The sequence below is a fragment of the Lactuca serriola genome, chromosome 4 (genome assembly GCF_051521515.1).
Source record: "Lactuca serriola cultivar US96UC23 chromosome 4, Lser_US96UC23_V15, whole genome shotgun sequence".
NCBI classification, from domain to species: domain Eukaryota; kingdom Viridiplantae; phylum Streptophyta; class Magnoliopsida; order Asterales; family Asteraceae; genus Lactuca; species Lactuca serriola.
Window position 1 is genome coordinate 273,131,759 of NC_136411.1, and position 12,941 is coordinate 273,144,699.

Genomic DNA, 12,941 nt, shown 5'->3' on the forward strand with positions numbered 1-12,941 from the left:
AAATTGTATAGGGAATACCCTTTTGTCTCTAATAAATATTGATCGTTAACGAAACACTAATCACAATACATAAGTAACGACTTAGTACATTAAAAATAAGATTTATGTATTAAGTGTTGTCATGAACAACTCATACTATTAAGAGATGGAACATATTAACACGATTTCGTATATATAAAGAATGTCGAAAACGAAGATCATATGTCAAAGTTATGCCCTTTTTAAGAAAATAAATCAGTTATATAACTGAGTTTTCCGTAAACAAACGTTGAATTGATTCGTTGGGTTAGCCACACATCTCGTTAAGTATTTATGAGCACGTCTTTGGACTCAAACTATACTCTATTATTTGATCTCATTCTCAGAATATTTTTAGCACGAAGTTATAGTGATTTTAAGAAATTAGTCGAAACGAGAAATTATAATTATAACTTCAAACATGTTTTTGCATAGTTAGCTCTTTCGTTGGGAAACTTTAATAACATATTTGGAATCACCGTGTTTCGGACATCTAACTGGCATATTCGGAAAGTCGAAACAGAGTCGTTTTTCGTCGATTTTGGGCACGCGGTTCAAGGAGGTGACACTTGTCAAAAGCCCATGGCTTCCCTTCCTCTATAAATAGGAGAAAGGAGGAGCCTCTCTCCCTATACATCTTTCTCCATATCTCTTATGTTTTTCGGCGACCGACCACCAAGCGTCGCTGCCCCTTGTCGTCTTATGCCATGGTACACCAGCACCTATAAAGCACTTCAGTTATCCTCCATCACCTCCCCTACCTCCGACCACCACATAACCGGTGAGAAAATGACTCTGGAAGCCGCCACCTGCCGCCGTCAACCACCACGACCAGCCTTGAAATTTAACCCACCGGACCTCCTTGACCAGCGAGTTTTGTCCCCACCGAAAAACCACTTTTCTGACCATCTTTTTGTTTAAAAAGGCATTTTTCAGCGAAGCTCCGTCGAGATTCGGACAGCCCCGACAGTCGCAAAAAGTACTTTCCCTGACTTGCTTTTGTCAAATATACAACCCTCAAGTCTTGTTTTGCTCCAAAAGTGTGCCACGTGAAAAGTCAGAAATCACAAGACGGATCGAGGTTTCTGATTTGAACAGTTTTTCGGTTAATCCAAATAGGTTTCCCGACTTGCTTTTACCTAAGCTATGACCCTGGAGTGTCGTTTTGTGAAAACGAGGTGCCATTTGTGAAATCCCGAGTCACAATTTGAATCTTGATTTTCGAATCCGGTTTCCGAATCAAATGCACCAACAGTTTAAAGCACGCATCGAAAGTGAGTTCTACGTCCCGTTTTAAACATTTTAATGTTTTTGGGGTAGAATACGTGCAAAATACTCGTCTTAATTTTATAAAAATGTTTGATTTATTATCTAAAGGTTTTTATAAAAACGGTTACCTATTGTATGATAAAAACTAGTTATTAAAATAATAACACATTTGTTTTTGTTCAAACCATACACATGTATTTGATGATTATTAGAAAAATAAATGTTATACATGAATTATAAACTGTAACACAAATGATAAAATCGTAATAATTGTATAGTTTATAATATGTTAAATAGTCGTCGTATTGTTAAAAACAATGATTACACATCTATTTAGGATTGATCGGATATTGGTATTGTTGGTTTTTCATTGGGTAAAACATGGTTTTGGTCAAATTACAGTCGTTACGCTGCCCAAATTTCGTTAGAAAACTTATAAATTTTATACAATGAATAAACAACCAATCTATAAACTTTTTGTAACAACCGAAAAGTACAACCAATTTTAAATTTTTCAAAAACATCTCGATTCCATTAAATCTTTACAAAAAGGTTTTCAATACAAAACATTTAACGTGTTCCCAGAATCACAATACTACGAAATCATGAGGAGCGGTACGATCACGCCTTCGCCTTGCCACAGTCTCCTGAAGAACCTGAAAAACATGAAACCACAACTGTAAGCCCGAAAGCTTAGTGAGATATCCCCAAAATACCAACCACAAATACCATACACGCATAACATGCCATAACATATCCGATCACAGAACAGCCATGAACTTCGGGTCTACTGTGTGACTGGTCCGCCGCATCGGCCTACAGTCCACCTGGTCCACCCTCTAAGTCTATCCACATACATCGAGTCTACAGTGTGATTGGTCCGCCCGCTCCCGGGCCTTCAATCCACCTGGTCCACTCTCTGAGTCTACAGTATGACTGGTCCGCCCGCACCGGGCCTTCAGTCTATCTGGTCCACTCTCCGAGCCTTCAGCACGTCTGGTCCGCCCTTTCGGGGCCTACAGCCTATCCGGACCGCTCGCTGGGCCTTCGGGACAACCGGTCCGCCCTGGGTATCTTGGCCTACAGCACACAGCAGGACCCGCCTCAACCCAACTCCAGTCCAAACAACCATGTGCACATATACATACAATCATATAGCAATTCATAGTCAACAAGCAGATCAAATAGCTCACATAACATACCACCATCCTGACCAGGATACCGACCTAACAGGTCACTAGCATAGCATCTCCCTATCTCTCAGGATACTGATCTCAATCAGGTCTCTAGCATATACCATCCTAACTCACAGGATGCAAACATATCAAAGCAGTAACATAACAACAACTACCCGGATCTCAATCCAATAAGGGCCGGCCTTGGTGCCTTAGACCCTGTTGATATAGTGAGGATAACTCACCTCGAAACTGTCGACTGAACAGATAACCCGAACTGCTCCGATCACTGATACGATCTCCACCACTGGACAACCGCCAATGCACTGAACTCAAAACAACAATCAACAATTACCAAAATGCCCCTGGAAACCACTGGTCAACCCTTGGTCAAAGACAAGGTCAAAGTCAACCCCTGACTGACTCTACTCGTCGAGTCAACCCGATGACTCGTCGAGTCCCCATACTCAGAACTTCCCTCAATCCGCGACCTAACTCGCCGAGTCACCCCGAGACTCGTCGAGTCCAACAACTCTGAGTCCACTCGCCCACAACTCACCGAGTCATCCCTTGACTCGCCGATTCTCGACTCAACCAGAAAATATTGGGACTCTTCGACAAGACTCGCCGAGTCTAAGGCTATCTTCAACCTACTCGCCGAGTTGTTCATACAACTCGCCGAGTTCCAGACCATCTTCAAGCAACTCGTCGAGTCCACCCATGTGACTCGCCGAGTACCACCGGTCTGAATCCATACAGAAGCACTCCAGGCCATGCAATTGCTCCAAAACATAGTTCTAGCCTCCTACAACTCATCCATCACGTAAAGTGGCAAACTTTACGTGAATCCAAAGAGATCTAGGCCATTTGCACATTGGGCTAGGGTTTGTGACATGATGGCTCCACTAAACACTCCAACACAGGGACTTTCATGCTCTCTTATCCTTCTCCATTCCAGATCTGAGGTAGCAACCTCAGATCTATCCTCTAGACTCCAATTACATCCAAAGACAAGCTCCCCACAAACCCCAAAATGAAGAAACAACATGACAACAGCCCAAGAACGAGATATTACCTCCAAAGAACGTCCCAACTGCAATGAAATTCGAATCCAAGCAAAGCCCCTTGCTCTAAGCCTCTCCTTCTCTAGAATCTCTTCCACAATCACCTCTCCAAGATCCAATTTGCTCAACAATGGTGCTTCTCCATGATTTTAGGGTTTCTGGGACTCAAGGGGGAATAAAGAGGCTGAGAGAAGGCTGTCATGTTCTTTATATAGGGCTCAACCCCGAGAATTAGGGTTTTCTCCACTCAGCGCCTACTCGCCGAGTCCATCTCACTGACTCGCCGAGTCGGATACTTAACACGCGACCCAGTCGCGACTCTACTTGCCGAGTCCACCCATGGACTCGCCGAGTCACTCTTTCCCAATTTACTCTTTTAGCCCTTCTACTCTACTCTTGATATTTCGGGATGTTACACTTTTTAACTTAAAGTTTAGGACATGAAATCACACACTTTTAGAACTGTTTAAACTCGGGATTTCTATATGAGTTTCTCTTCATCAACTAAAAATAAAAACCCAGTGAATCCCTCTATGCTATAACCGTTAATCTTAAACAAGCGATGAATGTTGTGTATAGATCTATACGGGTTAACACCTCCGCTTGTGGTTGCTAGCTACAGCCTCTGCCTGAGGAGTCAAAACGGGCGATAATGCTCATTCTCTAATCTCTTTCACGACGACTAATCGTTAGTGATATTCTAGGTACACCCCTTTGCAATGCTATACAAAGGTTCTATCTGGTCATATAGCTCTACAAAGGTTTTATCTGGTCATATAGCTCGATTATAGGCTCATAATAGCCCCCGAAGTACACTCTAAAAGTACTAGTATAAAATTGAGAGAGTATTTATAGGTAGCCAAAACACTTGTATAACATTGAAATAGTATTTATTCGTATTCAAAGCACTCGTATAGAACTGAAATAGTATTTATAAGTAGCCAAAGCACTCGTATAAAATTAAAATAGTGTTTATTCGTAGCCAAAGCACTCGTATAGAATTGAAATAGTATTTATATGTAGTCAAAGCACTTGTATAGTTTTGAAAATAATATTTATGCAATCATATATTAAGTTGAAACAGGACTTAAGTTGATCTATTAAGCACTTATACGGATTTACATGTAGGTTTATATTTGATAAGTTGGCTAAATACTTATAGTCTCAAATTTTATACTTTTTGGTTAGAAAAAGTACACTTTTAATATAAGTTGATCAACAAGTTGAAATTATATAAATACACTTTTGGTTATAAAAGTACACTGTGTCAAAACCTATGGAACTCGCTAACATTAATGTTGACGTATCTTCAAAACGCATGTATTCTCAGGGACATACGAAGATATAGTTTCATCCTCATGAATAATCAAGGGACCACTTATCAATCCCCGTTTTATGTTTATGTCTAACTATTAAGACACGTATTGTAATTTGGTTTTCTTGTATCGAAGAACAAAAACCATGTAATTTACATTCGGTATTCATAGAAGTGTAACATCTCGAAATTTCAAAGGCAAAATTTTCATTTTTATAAAACAATATTTCTTTTATTCATAACAATTATCCAGGTTTTTCATTCAAAATTCATTTTTTTAATTTCAAAGTATATGCGAAAATATGATATGCGAAAACATTTATAACAACTGGGTAAGCGCTAGGCTTAGTGAGTTCCTCCAATATATCATATTTTACAATACACATACATGCATACATATAATATGTGTATCTTAGACTTACGACCTACATGTCATTTCGTCTTCAACACGGGTCTACATGTACTTATGGCCTACATGTCATTTCCTTAACACGTTTCAATGTGTACTTACATCCTACATGCTATTTCATTAACATGTGGGCCTATAGGCTCCCGACCTCTTTGTCGTTCTACCATCATCCCCTAACTAATTCGCAATAACATTGGGCCTCTCTGCACTCCGCATATAATATGGCTTCCTCTTCTTGTCTATCTCCATTTCAATCTCTCTCTCCCTAGCCCTCACTATCATATCCTCCAGCGTCCTGCAACTGGATCGGCCCACAAACTGTCAAATATCACTCCTTAGCATCTCATGGTACCTCGCCTTCTTCGTCTCCTCATTTGCCACATACTGCAGGACCAACAATGGCCTTTCACGAAACATCGCGGTGATCTCAGCCACCATCTTAGTAGTCTGGCGGAGATCTTGAAACTCTCGCGCCAACTGCTACACCTCGATCACTGGCCCAAACTTAGCCCTGAATCTAGTTGTAAGATCATCCCATGTCATCGAATCAACATCATCATCTCCAACAGTGCGCCCTACCTCCTCCTACTAGTCTCGGGCTCTATCTTTCAGAAGATAGGAAACAAGTCTAACCTTTGCCCCTCGGGACAACTGATGGTGCGAAAGGCGTTAGCAACATCCACTAACCACCTCCTGCTTGTTATTGGGTCCTTCGCCCCATGGTAGTCTGGAGCTCCACATGCTCGGAACTCCCTAAAGGTCATTGAATGCACCCTAATCAAGGCCACCATCTTAGAACGGAAGAGCCCAAACGCTTCTCCAAGAGCTCCACAATACCCTCCTTGATTTTACCGAAGATCACAAGATTCTGATCGAAAATGCAACACATAATCTCAGACGAAATGAACTCCTTCGTCTGATCATCCAACTGCCCGGCTCCAGAACCTGAGCGTGAGCCCTCACCAGCACCAGAACTACCAACCGGTTTGCCTCGAAGAGTCACCATACTGAAAATAGACCAAATGAACCATCAGAATATGCATCAAAATATATCAAGGAATCACAAACTCCGCAAGCTTCCTGGTTTCATCGCAACTCTCCTTGACTCGAGTACGGATCCTATGCTTCCAGTAGTACGGGTCCATACTACCTTCCACATCTATCCATACTATCCTCAAGGATTGCCTTGAATCCGCCAAGTCACTTTATATCCATATAATTAACCATCTTCAAGATAATGCTCCCAGCACTAAATCTCTTCCTAGGTTTCCTAGGGCAAACTCCACATCATTCTCCGCCATTAGCTGCAGAAGGGACTCCCACTAACTTCCTCTAACTAGCTCACAAATACAACTACATAGCACCAAAACCAGATAATTCTTCAAATGAGAGGTCTCACACTACAACCAGTGGCGGATGTGTGTGGTGCCCGGGGGGTCCCGGGCCACTACTCCGCTTCGGTCCGTTAGGGTAAAAAAAAAATTCTATTAGGTGCACCGACTTCAAATTCGTTCGGGTGACACTATACTTTTGAGAAATCGAGGCCCAAAAAATAAAAAAATAAAAAATGCTAGTCCAACAAGTAAACAAAATTAGCCCAATACCTCAATTTAGAATTAGCTCAAATGCATTTTGAGTTTGTAGCCCAAATGCCCAAATTGCTTATTTAATTTTTTAACCAATAGAATTAGCCCAATACCCAATCTCTCTTAGGTGTCCATCAGCTTTTGAAAGAAAAGAAATTGGAGTGCTGGCCTTGTGCCCTTGTCTACGAACGAGATTACAGAAAGCAAAAAAAAACGGCACTGTGAACTGTGAAGTGAAGGCCATCGACGAAGAAAAAAAAATCGGACATTGGGACACTTGTTTCTTTCAATCGATTCAAGTGTTCAACCATTCAATTTTGTTTGGCTTGGCTTGGAACTCCTTTCAATCCTACAAATACAATGAAACAAGTAAGTATTGATAATTTTAGGTTTATGAAATTAGTCAAATTAGTTGCTTTTTTGTTGAAATTTCTTATTGTTTAGGTGAAATTAGTAGTTGTTAACCTTGAAATTACTTGTTTACTTGAAATTAGTAGTTGTTATTTGTTAACCTTGAAATTACTTGAAATTACTTGGAATATTGGATGGCTTATTTGTTTGATATTGAATTGTTAGGATAAAATTGGGTCTTTTTTTTGGAATAACAAGCATCAATAAATCAAGTGTTGGAGAATCCTCCAAAAGACCATGCTCCAATGATTTAAGTTTTGAAGCATCCTCTAAAAGAGCATGTCCTTCTAATCAATCATTCCCTTCGGTTTCTAATGTAAATCCACAACCTACAACTACTCCAATTACAAATGTTGAATCGAAAGATCTTCCAAAAGACCCGGGTGTAAGACCAAAGATTACAACTTACCATCCAAATCAAAGAGATGAAATAAGGAGGGCATATTTGCTTCAAGGACCTTGTCAACCAAGGGGTCATATTTTCCCTTCAAAGAAAATAGGTTCAAAAGAAAGACGTTTTGTTGTTAAGTGGTTTGATGACTTTGATTGGTTAGAATATAGCATAAAAGAGAACAAAGCATTTTGTTTATTTTGCTATGTATGTGGAGACATGGTGGGAAAACAACATGGGAGAGATGCATTTGTTTCACAAGGTTTTGATAGTTGGAATAAAAGACAATCATTGAGAGATCATATGGGTGGTATTGATAGTTTTCATCACAAAGCAAAAGAAAATTGTGAATTTTTATTGAAAGAAAAACAATCTATTAGTGCAGCCTTCAACAAGCAAACCAAGATTGAGGAGAGTAATTATAAACTTCGTTTAGGTGCTTCAATTTGGTGTTGTAAATTTTTATTGAAAAATGGTTTACCATTTCGGGGTCATGATGAGTCGAGTGACTCTCTTAATAGAGGGCTTTTCTTGGAGTTATTATCTTTCTTGAGAGACCATAATGAAGGCATTTGCAATGTTACATTAGAAAATGCTCCTCAAAATAATCAAGTGACGTGCCCGAGGACTCAAAAGCAAATTGTTGAATGCTTTTCAACAGAGATAGTTTTAGATATTTGCAAAGAAATTGGTAAAGATGTGTTTTCTTTATTGGTTGATGAATCGAGTGATGTATCAAAAAAAGAACAAATGGCCATAGTTTTGAGGTATGTCGACAACCATGGAGTGGTGAAGGAAAGATTCATTGGAGTGGTGTACGTGAAGGATACATCCTCTTTGACTCTTAAAGCAGCCATAGATGATGTTTTTACCCGTAACAATTTGAGTATGTCTCAGGTAAATATAACATTTTTTTTCTTCCTTATTAAGAATTTTATTTGAATATTATTCGCTTTAATGTTTATTATCTTTTTTTATCAGGTAAGAGGACAAGGTTACGATGGGGCAAGCAATATGCGTGGTGCATTTAATGGTCTAAAAGCTTTGATTTTACAAGATAATGATTCAGCGCATTATGTGCATTGCTTTGCACACCAACTTCAGTTAGTTATTGTGGGTGTAGCAAAGAAGCATGATGGTGTTGATGATTTCTTTGAGCAACTTTCTTTGGTGGTTAATGTGGTAGGTGGTTCATGTAAAAGACAAGACATGCTACGGGAAAGTCAAAGAGAAAGGGTGCAAATGTCAATTGGAAATGGTGAACTTGAAACTGGAAGGGGGTTAAACCAAGAGAGCTCTCTTATTTGAGCAGGAGATACAAGATGGGGTTCACATTTCAAAACCATCACAAGTTTGATGAACTTATTTCCGGAGGTTCGTCATGTTCTTGCTTATGTCAAAGAGGAAGGATCCACTTTAAGTAACCGAAATCAAGCATTTGGTATCTTAAAATATTTCAAGACGTTAGATTTCGTGTTTTACTTACATTTGATGTATGAAATTTTACACCTCACGAACGTATTGTCAAAGCATCTTCAAAAAAAGGATCAAGATATTTTAGAAGCGGCTTCTTTGGTTAGAGGGACAATGGACGCATTGAAGTCTTTAAGAGACACGGGGTTTGCTAAACTTTTATCGAAGGTATTCTCTTTTTGTCAAAAACATGATATTAATATTGTGGATATGACGGAAAATTATGTCACATCAAGAGGCCGTAAGACTAAAGTTACTAATCAATTTCATTTTGAAGTTGAAATTTTCAACACCGTCATGGATATGCAAATTATAGAATTCGGGGACCGATTTAGTGAACTTAGCACCCAATTACTAGAATACATGGGGGCTTTGAGTCCTTGTGATTCATTTTCTAAATTTAACAAAACAAAATTGTTAAAGTTGAGTGAGTTATACACAAAAGATTTTGATGATGCGGAGAGGATGCAACTTGATGGTGAACTTGAAATATATTATCATGCTTTGCATAAAGATGACCGGTTCACTAGTTTGCAAGGAATTTCCGACCTTTCTCGTTTGATGGTGGAAACGGGGAAACATCGGTCTTATCCTATGGTTTATAGGTTGTTGAAGTTGGTTTTGGTTTTACCCGTTGCAACCGCAACGGTTGAAAGATGTTTTTCAGCGATGAAGTTTTTGAAGACGGATTTGCGTAACAAAATAGGTGATGATTTTTTGAACGATGCCATGATTTCTTATGTTGAAAAAGAAGCACTTATGAAAGTGAAGATCGAAGATGTAATGGATCGGTTTCAAAAAATATGTACCCATAAATGTCAAATTTAGATATTAAGATGTAATGGATCGATTTGATGTACTAGTACTTTTAACTTTTTTTTATGTTATTATATTCGGACAAAAAAAATTATGCCACTGCTGTGACAACTTTCTGCGTCCGCCACTGACTACAACGGTTGGAATCAAACAAGAGCTGCACAATAGAGTTAAAACCTAACCTTCTAAAATTATTTAGTTTCCGCAATATGTAACTTAACAAGAGCTACACAATAGAGTTAACTCTATAACGGTTGGACTCAAACATCTATCTGGGAGTTTTAGGAGCTGACCAGTTCTCGATTGCCTTTGCCTTTATTTTGGAGGGGTCCACGTGTATGCCTTCTTCGCTGACCACGTGACCAAGGAAATTGACCTTCCTAATCCAAAACTCGCTTTGAGAATTTCACATAAAACTTTTCCACACTTAAGGTTTCTAATACTTGTCTCAGGTGCTGGCTATGTTCTTCTTTACTTCGTGAGTAGATGAGTATATCATCTATGAAGACTATCACGATTTTGTCTAGGAAGGGACGGCATACCCTGTTCATTAAATCCACAAATACTTCGGGTGCGTTGGTTAAACCAAAGGGCATTACTACAAATTCATAATGACCATAATGAGCTCTGATAGTTGTTTTTGGGAATATCATTCTCGCGAACTCGTAATTGGTGATACCCTGATCTCAGGTCTATCTTCGAAAAGTAGCTAGCTCCTTGGAGTTTATCGAAGAGGTCATCTATTCATGGAAGTGGGTATCGGTTCTTAATGGTAAGCTTGTTCAGTTCACGGTAGTCTATGCACATTCGGAAAGATCCATCATTCTTCTTAACTAGTAAGATCGGTGCTCCTTAGGGTGAGAGGATTGGTCTAATGAATCCTTTACTTAGCAGTACGTTGAGTTGGCTAGATAATTACAACATCTCCGTTGGAGCTAGACGATACGGGGGTAGCTCTGGGAATTAAGTCGATTCGGAAGTCGACTTGATGTTCGGGAGGAACTCCTAGAAGATCTTTGGGGAAGATGTCAGGAAAATTATAGACTTTGTGGATGCTCTCGAGGTCTTTAACTTCTTGTTTTTCGTTGACTACATGAGCTAGGAATGCGTGACACTCCTTTTGCAGGTATTTTTGGGCTTTGATGCACGAGATGATGCGAAGATTAGTACTGGGTTTGTTGCCATAGATAACAAGGGCTTCGCCATTTGGCATATTGAGGTGAATGGCTTTTTCATAGCAAAGGATATCAACCCGATTAGGACTTAGCCAATCCATGTCGATGATGACATCGAAGCTTTTTATGGAAACCGACATAAGATCGATTGGAAAGGAATAATCGTTTAGAGTGAGGATGCATCCTATGAATATGTCATTAGTGTTTTCTTTCTTTCCGTTAGCCACCTCGATGGTAAGTGTTTTGGTTAGAGGTTGGGATTTATGTTTAAGTAAGTTTTTGAATTTATGGCTGACAAAACTCCTCTCCGCGCCACTGTCAAAGAGAATGCATGCATAAGAGTTGTCGAGGAGGAACGTACCAGTGACTATGGTAGGATCTATGATTGCCTCCTCCTGGCCCATGGATAGCACTCTCCTTGTGTTGCCAGCAGTCGTTGCTTTAGGGTAGTCCCTTCTTTTAGTGACATGTCTCGCCACATCCATAGCAAGCTTCGCTTACCCCTCCACTAGTGTCCTAGTTGGTCGATTTCACGGGCGTCCTACAGAAATGGGCGGTGTACCCCTTTCTGTTGCAGTTCTTGCAAAGCATTTCTCTGCAAGCTCCCGTGTAGTGGTAGTTACATTTTTTACATAATGGGAAGTTCCCAGCATATCAGCTAGGAGGTGATGGAGTAGTGGGAACAACAGCAAGGATGGTAGCAGCATGAACTGCCACCGTTTGCTGTTTCTTGGAGGGCTCCTGCGAAGATTAGCCCTTGCGTTTGTTCCAGAACTCTTTCTTTCCACCACTTTCTTTAGGTGGTTCGGGAGCGGCTAACTCAGAATCTTAGTGATCTCCGTGATCTATTAATGTCTTTACCAGACGTTTGGCACTATCAAACGTGAGTGGATTGGCATCTAATACATTTACTTGCGTCGGGGGAGTTAGTCCCCAAATCTACCTCTCCACTTTCTAGCTCTCCGGGGTGACCATCTTGGGTCACAGTAGAGCCAGGTCACTGAACCTAATAGTGTATGCAGCGATGTCAGAACCCTTCATCTTCAGGTTCCAGAGTTCTTGTTCAAGTTTTTGCATCTCGCCCCTCGGGCAGTATTCAACCAACATTAACTCCTTCAAATCATCCCAACTCATGGCATTGGTTACCGGAAGAGTCATGGATTTGACTTGGCTGTTCCATCAAGTGAGGGATCTGTCTGTGAAAGTGCATGCTTCAAACTTCACCTTACTTGTCTCGGGGCACACATAGATTTCGAAGTTTGATTCGTTTTTCTCGAACCAGCGGGTTAAAGCAATGACACCTTCAGTGCCATCGAAGGACTTGGGTTTCGCGTTCGTAAAGTCCTTGTATGAACACTCCCTTGGGTGTCCATGACTGTCTCCTTGATTGGAAGGGTTGGCACCACTACGGCTGTCATTGCTGCTTGGAAAACAGTGGGGTCATACTGAGGAGGGGGTGGCGGTGGTGGATTTGTTGGAGGGTTGGTTTTCTTCCTGTTGGACTTCTTTGGAGGTATCTTTTTCTAAAAAGATTCAAGAGGAAATGACGATAAGTCCTCTATTGTGGTCATGAGTCAGGTGATATTGAACAAGATATATCTTAGTCCTAAATGCATTATAACATGACTTTATAGTGTATTATCAGCGATCTACAATAAAGGTTTACTGCATAAGCAAGTAATTGCAGACTTTCAATTGTGAGAATGAGTAATACTTGTAATGAATTTGTATGGTGCTATAGTGCCATAAAAATACTCCTATAGTATTTTATCTTTATGTTTGGTTCTAGTGTTTCTCTTTGTATATAGCGTTGGTAAGTTTTAGACTTGTCGCAACACC

The 12,941-nt window shown here is 40.1% G+C and overlaps 2 protein-coding genes across 2 annotated transcripts; both read left to right on the forward strand.

Annotated features, from left to right (window-relative positions):
- Positions 1-7,196: 7,196 nt before the first annotated feature.
- On the forward strand, positions 7,197-8,946 carry LOC145099363 (uncharacterized). Its single transcript, XM_079036950.1, has 4 exons — positions 7,197-7,205; positions 7,281-7,342; positions 7,413-8,535; positions 8,620-8,946. Exons 1-4 carry the CDS (start codon positions 7,197-7,199, stop codon positions 8,944-8,946), a joined length of 1,521 nt encoding a protein of 506 aa, XP_078893076.1.
- Positions 8,947-8,994: 48 nt separating this feature from the next.
- On the forward strand, positions 8,995-9,939 carry LOC145099364 (uncharacterized). Its single transcript, XM_079036952.1, has one exon. It carries the CDS (start codon positions 8,995-8,997, stop codon positions 9,937-9,939), a length of 945 nt encoding a protein of 314 aa, XP_078893078.1.
- The last annotated feature ends 3,002 nt before the right edge of the window (positions 9,940-12,941 follow it).